This window comes from Dendrobates tinctorius, unplaced genomic scaffold (assembly GCF_039654945.1).
Source record: "Dendrobates tinctorius isolate UK_male_01 unplaced genomic scaffold, ASM3965494v1 ptg000135l, whole genome shotgun sequence".
NCBI lineage: Eukaryota > Metazoa > Chordata > Amphibia > Anura > Dendrobatidae > Dendrobates > Dendrobates tinctorius.
This window is the reverse complement of record NW_027361803.1, coordinates 1,487,028-1,504,558: the sequence shown is the minus strand read 5'-3', so window position 1 is coordinate 1,504,558 and position 17,531 is coordinate 1,487,028. Positions and strand designations below refer to the sequence as shown.

General features: G+C 42.6%; 1 protein-coding gene across 15 annotated transcripts in view; it reads left to right on the top strand.

Moving 5' to 3' along the window:
• The window catches only part of TCF4 (transcription factor 4), a 552,151-nt gene that overhangs the window by 139,952 nt on the left and 394,668 nt on the right, over positions 1-17,531 (top strand). For 7 of the 15 annotated variants that reach the window (XM_073543843.1, XM_073543836.1, XM_073543835.1 and 4 more), the window contains exons 3-4: positions 2,880-2,941; positions 13,127-13,180. The exons of 4 other annotated variants lie outside the window; for them this stretch is intronic. In XM_073543843.1, the coding sequence (XP_073399944.1) occupies positions 2,880-2,941; positions 13,127-13,180 (116 nt within the window). The remainder of the gene's footprint in view (positions 1-2,879; positions 2,942-13,126; positions 13,181-17,531) is intronic. 4 more of the 15 variants (XM_073543839.1, XM_073543838.1, XM_073543841.1 and 1 more) reach the window with 1 other exon arrangement.

The following is a 17,531-nucleotide window of genomic DNA, read 5'->3' as shown; positions in this document are numbered from 1 at the left end:
TCTAAATTAGGTCTTTTTGAAAAGTCGCAATATTTTTGGGCAAATGTACTCCTCTATATCCTACACCCCGTTAGGGATCAATCATGCTGCCGTATTTTCGGTACGAGTTCTATCGATGAAAAAAAAACGGACAGGTCTCGGACCAAGGTTATTCATTGGGGCAGTGCAGATGAATGATTTTTTCACTGACCGAATCTGCTCGTGAAAAAAATGGCAGAATGCACGATTTTCCTATGAAAATTGTATGAGACTCGCCCGTTCAAGCCTACGGGTGCACAAAAAAAAAATACTGAGATATAGTTTAACATCCGATTTTTACGGATACATTACAATTCTTTAACAGGAAACTTTAAATGGGAATAAGGGTTGCAATCAGAAGACAAGTGAGAAAAAAATCATCCTAGTTTTTTTTTTTTTTTTTGGAAGATACGTTTACTTAGGGTGTGTGCACACGTTGCGGATTTCCGCAGCGGTTTGACACCTGCTCCATGATCAGGTGTCAAACCGCGGGGGAAGACCGCAGGCTAATCCGCAGGTAAAACGCATATCTTTTGACCTGCGGATTTAGTCAAATCCAAGCGGAAAAATCCGCAGCAGAATCCGCAACGTGTGCACACACGCTTATACACCCATGTGAACCTACCCTTATAGCAATTTTATGTACGTGTGGAAATTTTTGCTCAACTTTTGTGCCATTTTTAGCGCAACTTTTTTGCGTTAAAAAAACAAATAAAAGGGAGCATTTTTGATTTTGAGCAAAATTTATGAACTACATTCGCCATTTTGAAAAATTTGTCTCCAAAAAATGTCAGCGGGTACACAACACAACACATACCACAAGATTTAAAAAAAAAAAAAGCAAATGTTGTATATTTTATAGCGCATATGTTCATTCTCATTCTGAACACTTAGAGGGTTTGTCCCAGCTGGGAGAAAACAAACTCAAGGTTCTCCGGGAGATCTACTGACCACTTTGGGTTTGGCTGCTCAATCCCTTGGATATCAAGCATAATAAATGGTGGAGAATGTGGGCAGCTGTGCATTACAATGCATTAATGCATGACCCATGTAATAATGGGGATTCTGAGCAAGGACATGCTGACATATTTTTTATATTTATGATTGTTTTGGTCAAATCATATGACATTGGGGGTCACAGTGGCAAGTTGTTGGGTCACAGGGCAGTTGGCTCAGTAGTTAGCACTGTAGCAGAAGGGTCCATACGTAAGGTTATGCACAAGAGAAAAGATGAGTAGGGTTTATGCCTAGCTAAGTAACTGCAAGCGAACACTGTCATCTGCTCGTCAAAGGCAATAGTGAAAGTAAAGGAAGAATTACAGTAGTAGGAACCTAATTGTGGGAACTCAGGTTCTCACAGGAAGAGATTGATGATGATGCCAGGTCAGATGACACCTGTGTCACAGTTACTAACTATAAAAGGCCAGGCTGGGTCAAGAAGGGAGGAGTTGGCACCCAGAACCTGGACCAGGCATGTTGCGTGGCTGCTGTGGGGGCTTACAGCCACCATTGCCACAGAAGGGACCAAGAATGGTCAGATGCTGGAGAAGGCCTGAGCGGAGTTGAAGATCCATGAGCAGTGCTAGTAGAAGACCATGACCAGATTCGAACCAGGCTGTATAAGAGGACATTTCCTGTGGGCCGTTACTCTCAGCGTAGACTTTCGGTACAGGATGTGGGCTGGGGCCATGCTTCAGGGAATGGAGATGACCAGTGTGACGAGTCCACTGTATACCCACTGGACTAGCATATCTAGAACTTGCAGCCTATCGGGAAATACCAGTGGAAATTCCCTCGAGGGCCAGTGTAACGATTGGAGGTGTTTATAGAGACTGCGATGGGGGTGGGCCAAGCAGTGTTGTAATAGGTGCCAAGGGCCCACCAGTAACATCAACTCTCGGGTCCCACTTTTCAGCTACATTCAAATATGACTTTATCCTCATTCACAAAATTCCGTAGCAGTAAGCTGGTTTGATTGTTAAATTGATAAGATGTTGCCTTTGCCTGTATATGGTGAATCAAGTTTATGGTGCTGCTCATATAAGTGAGTGGTGGCCTACTCCTGCACAGGGGCCCACCGGAGGATTCTCCTGTTCTCCTGTAGGCCAGTCCGAGCCTGAGAGTGACGCCCGTGAAGTTGAGACATAAGGGCATTAATAGTCGTTTAACCTCTTGATAACAAGAACAGAGTATGTAATAGAGCGTTGCATAGATATTGCATTTAGTCACAAGGCTTTGTCATAACATACTGCATTGACCCTGTTATTGCAACCCGTCGTGTAGTTCTTACTTGTACATATATACTTAGAAATAGATTTTCTTTGTGTGTTAGATAAATCGTGTTGCTTTAGTACCACTGTCTCCTCATTGTCTGCGCTGCTTACACATATCTGCTTACATGGAGTTTGTGTGTTCTCTACACGTTTCCATGGATTTTCAGCATTTTGGAACAATGGGCGATAAGTCTCTGCGTCATCGAGACCGTTAGCGCACAATCGCTGTCTTCATTAGCGGGGGAGCTCTGCCTGTTTGCGCTAAACTTTGACTACAACTACTTTTACCGCAACTTTTTTTTATTATTATTATTATTATTATTCGAAGTCTTAAAGGATTTGCAGACTCTTGTTGCTGGACTTTTTGACTTTTTCAGGGCGCTTAAGAATTCAGCAGTGAATATAAATGAGTTTCTTTAAGTAGATGGGTCAGATGTCTATTATCAATACAGCGCTGCCCTATGGGAATCTTAATTAAAGCCAACAGCAGATTAGTTTGAAGCATTAATTTAAAATGCATATTGTAAGAAAACCTCATTCAGAAGAAGTCGGAAATTGTATTTAATTTTTTTTTTTTTTTTTTTTTAGACGTAGAAGACAGAAGTAGCTCAGGTTCCTGGGGGAGCAATGCACATCCAAGCCCGTCCCGAGTAAGTACCCAACAAGCGTCTCACTAACTCCGGCCTATGGAAACTCGCACCCATGATGCATAAATGTATCTCTTGTGTTTCATTTTATCCATATTTTTAAATTAAATTGGATTATCTTAGATTAAAAAAAAACATGGCTGATTTCCCCCCCCCCAAAAAAAAAAAAAAATGGTGCAATAGCTGTCTGGTTAGTGTTTGGTTTTGCAGATTAGATCTACTGAGGTAAATGGGGCTGTAATACCTCATACAACCTGAGGACAGGTGTGGCGCTGTTTCTGGAAGAAATCAGCCATGTTTTTCTTATTTAGTACAATCCCTTTAAAAAGTGACCTACTGACCAATAGCTGCCTATTTCCCTTACTGGGATGTGATGATACAAGCAGCTCTATAGGGTTAACAGTAGAGATGAGCTGATCGAAATGTGTTCAATTTTAGGAAATTCACTGGATCCTTTGATTTTGAATAATTTTTAGAAAAAATGCCCCACCCCAGAAAAAAAAAATGCTTGCAGGCATTTTACACAAAGTAGAAAATTACATGAGCTTAAGAAGGATCACATGACCTCAGACACGGACTTGTGGGATTTCCCATAATGCCCTGCAGCAATCTCATCACATGGTGTAGCACACTCAATCAGAAGAGACCATTATGGCCTGTATAAAAGCCGAGGCAGGGAATGCAGCTGCCGCTTTGTAGTGAATCTGGATAGTCCGAGAAAGTCACAGCTCACAATTTAGCACCGGGATAGAGACAGAAAGCTCAAAAACACTGAATAAACATTACAGACAGTGTGTGACAGCACCGGGATAGAGACAGAAAGCCATAAAACACTGAATAAACATTACAGACAGTGTGTGACAGCACCAGGATAGAGACAGAAAGCCATAAAACACTGAATAAACATTACAGACAGTGTGTGACAGCACCGGGATAGAGACAGAAAGCCATAAAACACTGAATAAACATTACAGACCGTGTGTGACAGCACCGGGATAGAGACAGCCATAATACACTGAATAAACATTACAGACAGTGTGTGACAGCACCGGGATAGAGACAGAAAGCCATAAAACACTGAATAAACATTACAGACAGTGTGTGACAGCACCGGGATAGAGACAGAAAGCCATAAAACACTGAATAAACATTACAGACCGTGTGTGACAGCACCGGGATAGAGACAGCCATAATACACTGAATAAACATTACAGACAGTGTGTGACAGCACCGGGATAGAGACAGAAAGCCATAAAACACTGAATAAACATTACAGACAGTGTGTGAAAGCACCAGGACAGAGACAGCCATGAAACACTGAATAAACTTTACAGACAGTGTGTGACAGCACCAGGATAGAGACAGCCAGCGGTGAGAAACAGCTACCGCCTGGCCTTTTATATTGAGGTTACTTTGACATTACTAAACCTGAGCAGCTGGCGTTAAACACCTTGAAAAGTATTCAATACAGTCCTAGGAGTCGTCAGTGTGTTCCACACATCTTTTTGGAGACTTTGCCGTACTTTCGATTTGTGGCGAATCATGGACTAACTGCCAATTGAATGTTTAAAAAAAAATGTTCTATGAAGTTGACAAATTCAAATTTGAAAAGTTCACAAGTTCTAGTTCACAAGTCAATGATGGACGCATAAGAATAAAATCCTTGAGAGCCGCTAGTTGAAAATATTACGCACACTGCCCCAATCCATCATGCTGCCTTTTTTCCTGGTGTAGCGCCACCCCTGTTCATGAAGGGTATTGCACCTCAGCACCTTTTGAAGTGAATTATACTTTTTAAAAATGTTTGCAGTTTTAAATTTGCACTCAAATACGACATGATTTTAAAGGATTTTTGCAAATGAAATGATGGCACATTGCTAGGATTTATCTTTTGTTTTAAAGGTGTTTTTCCACCATTGGAGTGAAAAATTTTTGTTTGTTTTTTTCACGTGCTTTTGGGACTAAAAATAATTTTTAAAATTGGGTTCCATGAAACATATTGCGCCTTTTAATTTCCATACCCTCCTTGCTTCGCTGTCTATTTGTCGGCTGTTGAATGAGTTAACTGAGAATCCACCAGTGAGCTCATTTGAATTGACAGGAGAGTTTTTGTATCTACAGTATTTTATCTTTTTTTTTTTTTTTTGCTGGCTGATTTACGATCAAAGTTTAATGTGCAAGGAAACAAAAGAGACCATAAAAGTCAAACTGTGCAAAATTTTTTAATGGAAACCAATAGCAAAAATTATTTATATCCCAAAATACGGTAGACGTATTTAGGTAAATTAAAAAATAAAAAGGGCCCCAAAGTACCAGAAGGTGAGACCACCAGCAATCATAATATAATATCATATCAAAGAAATATTCAATATCATTTTAAGATGAGATTAACCCTTTAGGGTTGGGGGGGAGTTCCCTGCATGTCATTAAAGTGAGGTCATATGAGACCCCATCAAAGCTAAACCTTCAGGAGCCCAGCTCGGGAGGGAGGTGGTGCCTCATATAAATTTATTCATTGACCCATCCCGACACAAGAAAATGGACATTTTGGAGGTCGGACTCTCAGCCTGGATTCCTTCTTTACGAGCCCGAACTCCAATGACTTGAGGTGACCAGATGCATCTACAAGGGCTTCCCTGATCATCGGTGGTTAGTGAAGCAAGATCCTTCTCACTCTACTACAAGGAGAGGTGAAATATATGTCCAAATTACATGACTTGTTTTTTTTCCCCACTTTAATACCGTCCCCCTTTGCAGCAATAAATGCTGCGCCGTCGGTACAAAATTCTGGAATGAATGATGGAATTTAGTGTCTTCAAAACCCTTCCAAAGCCACCACGTTGGACAACAGCCCAGTAGGGTTAATGGGACACGTTATGGGACTACCTGAAGTCAAGACGTCATTCAGCCAAGCAGAAACCTTAAAGGAAAGCAGCGAGCTTGTTTCGGGCAGAACTTCGGGGGGGGGGGGGGGGGGTCATTGTGAAATGACTGTATTTTGTGCTTTTTCCTGAAGGCACGCATGACATATGGTTGCGTTGAGTCAAACCATAAGTCTGGCTTCTGTTATGACTTCCTTTGATCTTGTGATAGCATCTGATACCTGCCCACTCGTTTTTTACTGGTAACAGAAGAGAAAAAAAAAAGGTCCTGGTTTGCCGTATCTCATTGATGTGACATCTGTGTTGTAGCATTCACGAGCATGTCATGCAGAGCCGGGCATCCATAATACGGCTTATCTTCTGATGGCGTGGTCCCACATGAAAGTACAAGGCTGGAACCATATGAATAAGAGAAGTCATGTTTAGAATAGACCGGAATCCGGCGTTCTGCAGTATAAGGCTCTCTACACGTCTCACTTTACAGCTTTAAGACACTGGTGGGCGGTAGAAATTCGGCCGCGGTTATCTCCTCCGATCCATCGATTTGACAAAGTTGGTTCTTCCCATTGTACATATTATCTCAATGGAAGACGGATGAATTCATGGACATCATTGTTTCATTCATCAGATTGTCCGCTACTTTTACATAGGATAGGTCATCAATGTCTGATCCGCCGGGGTCCGACACCCGGCAACCCCACCGATCAGCTCTTATCGGTGGTGTCGCCAGCTGGAAGTACTCACATTCCAAGCTTCTCCGTCTTCTGGTAGTGGCTGAGGCTTGGTACTGCACATCCACCTCCTATTCAAATCAATGGTAGGCGGATGTGCAGTACCCTGCAGTGGCCACCATCAGAAGATGGCGATATCCTTAAGAGAGTACTTCTGGCCAACAGCCACCACCTCCGATAACTGCTGACAGGAGAACATATGCAGTTATCACATCACATGGTATAGTGTACTCAATCAGAAGAGACCATTATGGCCTGTATAAAAGCCAAGGCAAGGAGTGCATCTTCCGCTTTGTAGTGAATCTGGATAGTGAGAGAACGTCATAGCTCACAATTTAGCACCGGGATAGAGACAGTCATAAAACACTTAATAAACATCACAGACAGTGTGTGACACTACAGCCATGAGAAAAAGCTACCACCTGGCCTTTTATATTGAGCTCCCCCGGTTCGGCCCTGAGTGTCCTGTCCAGCTCCCTGTTATTGTCTGCAGCACTGCCATCAGTAGCTGAGCTCAGCTGCACTGTTTAAGAAAGAGACTCAGTGTCAGACCTGGGGAGGGTGAGTAAAGCACAAGTTTTTTTTTTTATAAAACCAAGAAAACCCTTTAAAAGGCTCCAAATTAGGGATCTGAGTATATAAATATTAGATGCACAAAAACGTCACAGTCTGGCATTCTTATTAATCACAGCTGCAGGAAAAAAAAATCAAATAATAACAACTCTGCCAGGATCCTGATATGACCTTTACGTAGAAAAAACACCATTCTTAATTCAGCTCTGCCCTTCTTTTGTTTTGGAAACTAAATAAAGTCTGAATGACCTAAACGTACGAGGAGGATTGTAGTGTTTGACTAAGGAACCTTGGTCCCACCGGAGGAAATGATTTCCAGGGTCCACCCAACAGCTTTCCAGGACACATGTTCTCCCAGCTTCAGATGAAGTTATTCTCTGCTTTGGTATAAGATTGGAGCTGGGAACCTGAGAATCCTCTGCTAGGTCGAGGTTCTAAGTCAAGGGCCACAAAGGTCTAATAAAAGATAACCCTGCCGGTATGATAACACTCCTGTAAAAACTGCCTTATAAATGTCACCAAGAGCACAAAACCGACTGAAGACTTCTTGTGTAAAAACTATACCTAGGAAATTCGCTTAAAGGGAACCTGTCAGATCAGTTTTGTTACTGGAACTAGTGGTATGACTGCATGGGTCATAATATAACAAGAAAAATGATACCCGTTTTATTGTAATCTGATGTGCCAGTGCTGAGATATCATGCTTTGAAGCCAGAAGCCAATTTGCCTGGAAGTGCTTTGGGGCGTGGCTATGCCCTTGAAGTGAACTGTCACGCCCCCAATCCGCACTAATTTGCATGTAAGTATAAAGCTTTATTTCTCAGCCCCAGTACATCGGATTTTTACAAGACCTGAATCATTTTTATTGTCGTATTACGACCTTCACAGCTATACCACTAGTTCGATTAGTAAACTCGTCCTGATAGACTCCCTGTAAGTAAATTGCCCAGATATAGTTTTTGCACCATAAGCTTTGATCTATGTTTGATAAGTTATTATAAATATAAAGGCCTTTTCCAGTTTTGATTAAGCCTCTGTCTCTTAGTAGTATTTTTTCTGGTGGTGACACAGCTCCTTTACTAATACGTGTGCCCTAAGTGTTAAGACCAAGCTACAATTTCCACGTCTGGGACCCTGATCCCCGGTGGCAGTAAAGAAGCTGCTTTTAATTTGCATTAAAAAAAAAACGCACAAAAAAAAACACCGCAAAAATATAACATGTTAACATAGCCGAAAAGTAATTTTGGAATTGTCCTAGCTCGGGATTAGGAGGTCATTTAAATGTTGCTTTCTGAAAGGATCGCAGAGGTACGTGATACCGACGGAGCTGTTTTTTTTTGGGGGGTGGAGGTGGGGTTGAGAATAAACAAATTTAAGTCACAACATTATTAGTGATGAGCGAATGTGCTCGGGTAAGGTGTTATCTGAGCATGCGCGTGTACTAAACGAGTGACTTCGGCGTGCTTGGATATTATGATAAAGTCCCCGCAGCTGCATTTCTCACGGCTGTTTGACAGCAGCAACACATGCAGGGATTCCAAACAGACAAGGCCTACATGTGTTGCTGCTGTCAAACAGCCGCGAGACATGCAGCCGCGGGGACTCGAACATAATAGCTCCCTACGTGTGTTGCTGCTGTCAAACAGCCGCGAGACATGCAGCCGCGGGAACTCTAACATAATATCTCCCTATGTGTGTTGCTGCTGTCAAACAGCCGCGAGACATGCAGCCGCGGGGACTCGAACATAATATCTCACTATGTGTGTTGCTGTCAAACAGCCACGAGACATGCAGCCACGGGGACTCGAACATAATATCTCCCTACATGTGTTGCTGCTGTCAAACAGCCGTGAGACATGCAGCCGCGGGAACTCGAACATAATATCTCACTATGTGTGTTGCTGTCAAACAGCCACGAGACATGCAGCCGTGGGGACTCGAACATAATATCTCCCTTCGTGTGTTGCTGCTGTCAAACAGCCGCGAGACATGCAGCCTCGGGGACTCGAACATAATATCTCCCTTCGTGTCTTGCTGCTGTCAAACAGCCGTGGGACATGCAGCCTCGGGGACTCGAACATAATATCTCCCTACGTGTGTTGCTGCTGTCAAACAGCCGTGAGACATGCAGCCGCTGGGACTCGAACATAATATCTCCCTTCGTGTCTTGCTGCTGTCAAACAGCCGTGGGACATGCAGCCTCGGGGACTCGAAAAAAATATCTCCCTACGTGTGTTGCTGCTGTCAAACAGCCGCGAGACATGCAGCCGCTGGGACTCGAACATAATATCTCCCTACATGAATTGCTGCTGTCAAACAGCTGCGAGACATGCAGCCGCGGGGACTCAAACATAATAGCTCCCTACATGTGTTGCTGCTGTCAAACAGCCGCGAGACATGCAGCCGCGGGGACTCGAACATAATAGCTCCCTACGTGTGTTGCTGCTGTCAAACAGCCGCGAGACATGCAGCCGCGGGAACTCTAACATAATATCTCCCTATGTGTGTTGCTGCTGTCAAACAGCCGCGAGACATGCAGCCGCGGGGACTCGAACATAATATCTCACTATGTGTGTTGCTGTCAAACAGCCACGAGACATGCAGCCACCGGGACTCGAACATAATATCTCCCTACATGTGTTGCTGCTGTCAAACAGCCGTGAGACATGCAGCCGCGGGAACTCGAACATAATATCTCACTATGTGTGTTGCTGTCAAACAGCCACGAGACATGCAGCCGTGGGGACTCGAACATAATATCTCCCTACGTGTGTTGCTGCTGTCAAACAGCCACGAGACATGCAGCCGCGGGGACTCGAACATAGTATCCGAGCATGCCGAAGTCACTCGTTTAGCACTCGAGCATGGCGGCTAACACCTTACCGGAGTACATTAGCTCAACACTAATCATTATGCAAAATAATGGACTAATGGTAAATTCTCGTTGCCCCTTTCTTCTGGTCCGTGCCGTGAGGTTGTCCTAACACCTGTTTTTGCCTGTTTTGCATCCAGAGATACATATGTAACCGCTTGTATTTTGCATGTATCCGTTCCCGTACTTGTCATCTGCAGATGAGCTCTCGTCCTTATCCGCAACCTTCCCCCCCCTCCGGTCCCTTCTGCCCGCTCTCCTGAAAACATTCGTCAGCGTTCCATCTTGTTTCATCCCTTTCACTTCTCATAACAACCAATGTATCTCTGCTCCCAAGGATGTTCTTAAATGAGAAATTCATGGAACAAGGCAGTTAAGGATTACGGCACTACGGGGGGACGCGGCTCAGCCATGTTATTTACACCATCTTTCAGAAAACCTTACAAGCTGACATTTTGGGAGGTCCGCAGGGTCCTGTGTGTAAATAATGCAGCTCCCCCCATCGCCTGCCGTATTACAGTGTGGTTCTACAAGACGTGTGGCTCCATTCCACACGACGGAAGCGCTGACCAGGGACCGACACTTGCTTAAAGGGGTAGTCTATTCATTTATATCAAAGAAATGTCAGAGGATAACGTAGATGGGGCGGCAGATATCCGGCCGTCCAACCATTTGGTCGTCTGACATTTTAGAAAAAATTATTTATGGGGATGTGTCATCTAAAAACGACCTATTGTTTACAGCAGGTTTTATCTTAAATGGACTAAAAAGAATGAAAATATGGAGAAAAGCAAAACACAAATCACTACGGAGACTATTCTGTTCGTTCAGTAGTCAAATGGATATAAGGTAACATAACAGAGCATACTCTGATCTGTGCAAAAATCATTGTGTACAGAGGAGGTGAGCTGTGATATCACCTATTGTAAATGGTGAATCCTGTGTTATCTACTGTATATAGAGGTGTTATCAGTCATTGTACAGGAGGAGGAGGTGAGCTGTGATATCACCTATTGTAAATGGTGAATCCTGTGTTATCTACTGTATATAGAGGTGTTATCAGTCATTGTACAGGAGGAGGAGGAGGTGAGCTGTGACATCACCTATTGTGAATGGTGGATCCTGTGTTATCTACTGTATATAGAGGTGTTATCAGGCATTGTACAGGAGGAGGAGGTGAGCTGTGACATCACCTATTGTAAATGGTGAATCCTGTGTTATCTACTGTATATAGAGGTGTTATCAGTCATTGTACAGGAGGGGAAGAGCTGTGACATCACCTATTGTGAATGGTGGATCCTGTGTTATCTACTGTATATAGAGGTGTTATCAGGCATTGTACAGGAGGAGGAGGTGAGCTGTGATATCACCTATTGTAAATGGTGAATCCTGTGTTATCTACTGTATATAGAGGTGTTATCAGTCATTGTACAGGAGGAGGAGGAGGTGAGCTGTGACATCACCTATTGTGAATGGTGGATCCTGTGTTATCTACTGTATATAGAGGTGTTATCAGGCATTGTACAGGAGGAGGAGGTGAGCTGTGACATCACCTATTGTAAATGGTGAATCCTGTGTTATCTACTGTATATAGAGGTGTTATCAGTCATTGTACAGGAGGGGAAGAGCTGTGACATCACCTATTGTGAATGGTGGATCCTGTGTTATCTACTGTATATAGAGGGGTAATCAGTCATTGTACAGGGGGAGGAGGAGGTGAGCTGTGATATCACCTATTGTGAATGTGAATCCTGTGTTGTCTACTGTAAATAGAGGTGTTATCAGTCATTGTACAGGAGGAGGAGGTAAGCTGTGGCATCACCTATTGCGAATGGTGGATCCTGTGTTAGCTACTGTATATAGAGGTGTTAACAGCCATTGTACAGGAAGAGGTGAGCTATGATATCACCTTCTCTGAATTATAGATCTTGTGTTATCTACTTTATATTGAGGTGTTACCAGTCACTGTACAGGAGGAGGAGGTGAGCTGTAATATCAATTATTATTTAATGGTGGATCCTGTGTTATATACTGTATATACTGCAGAGGTGATATCAGTCATTGTACAGGAGGAGGAGGAGGAGGTGAGCTGTGACATCACCTATTGTGAATGGTGGATCCTGTGTTATCTACTGTATATAGAGGGGTAATCAGTCATTGTACAGGGGGAGGAGGAGGTGAGCTGTGATATCACCTATTGTGAATGTGAATCCTGTGTTGTCTACTGTAAATAGAGGTGTTATCAGTCATTGTACAGGAGGAGGAGGTAAGCTGTGGCATCACCTATTGCGAATGGTGGATCCTGTGTTAGCTACTGTATATAGAGGTGTTAACAGCCATTGTACAGGAAGAGGTGAGCTATGATATCACCTTCTCTGAATTATAGATCTTGTGTTATCTACTTTATATTGAGGTGTTACCAGTCACTGTACAGGAGGAGGAGGTGAGCTGTAATATCAATTATTATTTAATGGTGGATCCTGTGTTATATACTGTATATACTGCAGAGGTGATATCAGTCATTGTACAGGAGGAGGAGGAGGAGGTGAGCTGTGACATCACCTATTGTGAATGGTGGATCCTGTGTTATCTACTGTATATAGAGGTGTTATCAGTCATTGTACAGGAGGAAGAGGTGAGCTGTGACATCACCTATTGTGAATGGTGGATCCTCTGTTAACTACTGTATAAAGAGATGTAATCAGTGTACAGGAGGAGGTGAGCTGTGACATCACCTATTGTGAATTTTACATCCTCTTTTATCTACTGTATATAGAGGTGTTAACAGGCATGGTGATGCGGTCTGTGAAGATACCTGACATAGCTGAGAAGTAATCTTGACAGAAGCAAGATATACAAGTCTACTATTATACCTATTGGCCGATATGACTGCTTCAAGATTTTTTTTAAGTTTTTTTTTTAATATAGATATTAATATGGAAAATTAGCAAAGGAAAAAAAAAACATTTTATTTTGAAATACATTGACCATAGATACCTGATCTATGTAATGAGTTTCTTTCTGATGACACGTTCTCTTTCAGCACAATCCCCTCTAATATTGATCAGTGATATAGCAGCAGAAGTCTTTACGGTACTAATGACACTTCCTTCTTCCTTCTGCCCTTCAGAAGCTGTCATGCAGTGTTCAGGCCAGCGTTCATCCCCCCCGGAGGTGGCTGCATGTATGTTAACCCGCTTCTATATTTTGCATTGTATTATTAGACTAATGCATGGACAGTTTTGATTGCACATTAAGTTTTTGCTGTTTTTACTGTGCTTTGTTGCGTATGTTCTGTGTGCAGTGTCGGTGTGTACAGTGTATGAGGATGAAACCCCGGTAACAGCGTCTATGAGGAAGTGAGACTTACAACTTCCTACCACGACCCCAGAGGCCCAAAAATGACTATAGCACTCACTTTTACAGCTTCACAAATATTGAGTCACATGAGTAGAGTTGGGTCTTCAGTACGGGCCAAGTAATGTCTTACAAGCCCCCTACAACGTTACCTAACCCAATGGAGATTGTGTCCGATGAACAACAAAAAAGACCCTCTTCCCACCCGAACATCAAATTATACGAATACGTTAAAGGATTACCGCCATCCACAAGCACCGATGATAATTTACTGATTGGTTGGGGTCCCAAGCCTTGGTCCCCCAACGTTCCCAGTGATGGAGCTTATGCGCCCCATTGCTCTATTCCTTGTTTTTTTGTTTTTGGATGGTTGGAGAAATCCATTATGGTTGATCATGAGATATGAGCCAATCGAATTGACTCTCGAATTTAAAAAAAAAAAAAAAAAAAACAGACTCACCCCAATCCGAACTGGCAGTCATTAGGTAGTATTGTAAAGGGTCGGGAAAGTGTTAAAAAAAGAAAAAAAAGTTATTCCCGGCTCCCCTTCACTCTTCCATCCTCCGTCTTCTATCTTCCTTCCTTTTATTAAGCCCAAACCATCAGGTGGGGTGCGACTCATTTCTAAGACATTAACATTCGTTGCACTCCATGTGATCACATGGGGCGCAACGCAAGTCATTGACATATCTCTCGCCACCACGTGACGGTGTGGGGGTCAAGTGAATTGTAGAACAACCAGGATGGAAGATAGAGGATAAAAGATGGGGCCACGTAAATTGGAGAACAACCAGGAAGGAAGGTAGAGGATAAAAGTGCTGATCAGTGGTGGCGGGACAAGTATGCGGAGGGTCAAGGAGAGAAAGTATTAAGTGGGTTGTCCACCACACGCATAACCACTTCTCAATCTATATCCTTGTCTTATAAAAAAAAATAACACTTATACTCACCTCCGAGGCCGGTGCTGTTCCAGTGGTGTCCACATTGGTTCTCCCGGGGATCACATAACATTGTTATGTCATGCCATCTCTGTGGCCAGTCAGTGCTGGCTTCACTCTCCTTTCCTACAGATATAATTAATATCCAGAGGAGGTGAGAGAGCAGCTGCAGTGCTCGCCTTCTCTGGATTAATGTTTTTTTCTGAAGAAGGGGAGAGTAAACTAGTGCTGGTTGGCCACAAGGATGGTTGTGTCACTCAGTCCCCTCCCCAGGAGAGCCAGTGCTGATACTGATGAAACGGCGCTAGCACTAGGGGTGGTCATAAGTTCTATTATTTTACTGCGGAGAAAACATAGGGATTGAGAAGGGGTTGTCTGAGTAGTGGACAGTCTTTTAGGGCTTCTTCAGATGTCCGTGATCATTGATTCAATTTTGGATTGCAATGCTCGGACTGACAGACAAATATATGAGGCTGTCAGGCATTTGATCCAAAATGGGACTGATGGTAATGAATGTCTGAAGCAGCCCTCAAACACTTTTTTTTGAGACCCTTCCTAGACTCGAATTTTGGGAGATTTGCTCAACTTTTGTTATCATCGCCGATCCTGAGCACTCGGCTTTCTCTGCCCGTCCTCTAGTAAGTGAATGAATTGGTGATCTATTTGTTAAACTTGACACTTTATAGACCTGTCTTCAGGATCGGTGGAAATCCCAGCACTTAGCAAGTTTTTGTCTTTTGGAATATATGAAATGTCACATGTATCCTAAAATAGTACCAAGAAGAACCACAGTTTGTCTCTCAATAAACAAGTCCGATGAGAAAATAAAGGGGGGCAATTCATCTGGTTGCACCAAAAAATTGCAACTTTTAGCGGTTTCAAGTCATTCTAGTCCAAGGTCTGGGGCAGAATAGGGACTCGTGAAATTCATACCTAGTGGCGGCGTTCGCCATGTCACATATCTTACTCCAGCGGGGACTGGAGTAAGATTTGTTGCGAGACGCACAAAGAGGTACATACTGTAGAAGAGCATCTGCTCCAACACGCCCCTCCTCTCGCTGATCTTGTTGAATCAGGGCCTAAGCCTCAAAAATGGCGACACATATCATTTTTTATTTACTAAGTTCATAACTTTTTCAAGGGTTAGAAAAAAAGCTATCCAAGTTCAGTTCCGCTATAATCGTACTGAACCTGGAGAATCATCTTGCTGACTCATTTTTACTGCCCATAAAGCAATGGCGGAATATCGGTTTTTTTTTACATGATTTTTACCTTTTTTTTTTTTCAGTACATTTTATGGTAACGTGAATTTTATCATTAAAAAATCACAACTCGTGGAAAAACACAAAAGCGCAAAAAAACTAAAATTGGCTGCGTCCTTAAGGAATTAAAGTGATTCTTCTATTCATCTATTAGTCAGCGTAAAGAATGGTTACAAAGAGCATGACCCTTGTATCCACATATTACATGGAAATTTGTCATGCCTCTTTTCACCTGTGGGTGTGCTGTTGGAAAATTGAACACTTATTGTCGGGCTCTTCCACAAATTAGATACCATATTATCAGGACAACTCATCTTCGGGGACCATTCTACCAAAATAAAACTATTGTCCAAAAAGGGGAACATTCTTCAAGAAATCCATTAGCCCCAATAATGTGATATACCTTTCTTGTAGAATTACCGTATGTCTCGAATTTCCAGTCTTGATTATCCAATGTTCTTAAGAGCGAATTCTTGCTTTTGTTCCATTTCCACCACAATGCCTTCCTACTTTGAGGTTATTATAGAATTGTTTTATTTTTTTACCATCTATATTCCTCATTAGGTCATATGGACATCTAGAAGGGGGATCCTCCTTTCAGGACCACCCTTCATTAGCCACAGCAGAGCTGCTCTGTACAGACCACTCCCTTTCTGTCAGATTTGAGACCTTGTTATATTACATAGAAGGCCATTATCTCAATGATCACCATTGTATGCCCCATATACCATGTTTTGGCCTTGCTTAGGGTCCCCAATGTTCAGATACTACTGATTCGCTGTCATTATGGTGGGGAAAATTTGTTATAAATCATACATTTTTGTATTTTTCTTTTTTTAATTAATTTTAATACTTTATCATATGTTGATACTAGTCGATCCCTTCTAGATTAGGGTACATTATTATGGTTTTATCACCCTTTAGTCAATAAGCGTCACTGCATCCTCTAAACCGCCTCATATATCCTACCGGCTTCTAATCAGAATCTTGCCCAGCCCCCAAGCAGCGCTATGGTGACTCTGGCATTAGGTTACAGAGAACTTCTCCACAGGTCAAAATTGGCAAATTTTCACTCTTAATTATTTTTGCTGTTTTCCTAAATATTCCGATCAGTCAGTGATTTGACAATACCTGAAAAATTACCTATAAATTTACGATAGAAATTAGCAAAACCCAAAAACTTCAGGAGGGCCTTCAAAGAAGTAGGCTGAAACCAATCATAAATGGCCTGTACCTTGGCCGGGTCCACTTTCGGAATTTTTGACAGTATAACTCTGCAGAATCGTGACCCTGGTTTAATGCCAACAGGGTTCTCTCAGCTTGATCAACAGCATTAGGTTCATCATACAGCAACCCCAAGGCTTGAAAAAATGCATCCACAATAGTCAGAATAGGATTTTCAGGTGTCAGAGAGGCCCAATCCTGGGGATCGCGGCGCAGCAAGGAGATGACAATTTTAACCTGCTGCACAGAGCTCCCCGATGAGTTAGGCTTCAAGGCAAGAAATAATTTACAATTCTTAAAATTCTGAAATTTAGACCGATCCCCAGAAAACACATCAGGAGTAGGGATCTTAGGTTCAGCAGCATGTGACTGAATGAGGTAGGTGGAAATTCCCTGCACTTCAGCAGCCAGCTGCTCCACACGATCAGACAATTGCTTAATCTCCATTAGGAAAAAGAAAAAAAAATCCTCCTACGGCCCCAGAGAAAAAAGAGGAAACAATATATATAAAAAAAAATTCTGACACTTTTTTTTTCTTCTTTTTTAACAACTTTTTCCTGCTTTTGAGTACCCTAGAATCTGCGGTATGGCTGGTGATTCTGTTATGAATGGGTCACCGAGGAGAAAAAAGCAAAACAAGCTAAGTCACAGAAAACCAGAGAGGTTGGTAACTATGCAGATTGCAGATCCCTGATCCTACCACACAACTAGCAGCAGCCGTGGAGCGTACCTACGATGTTCCTAGACGCTTCGT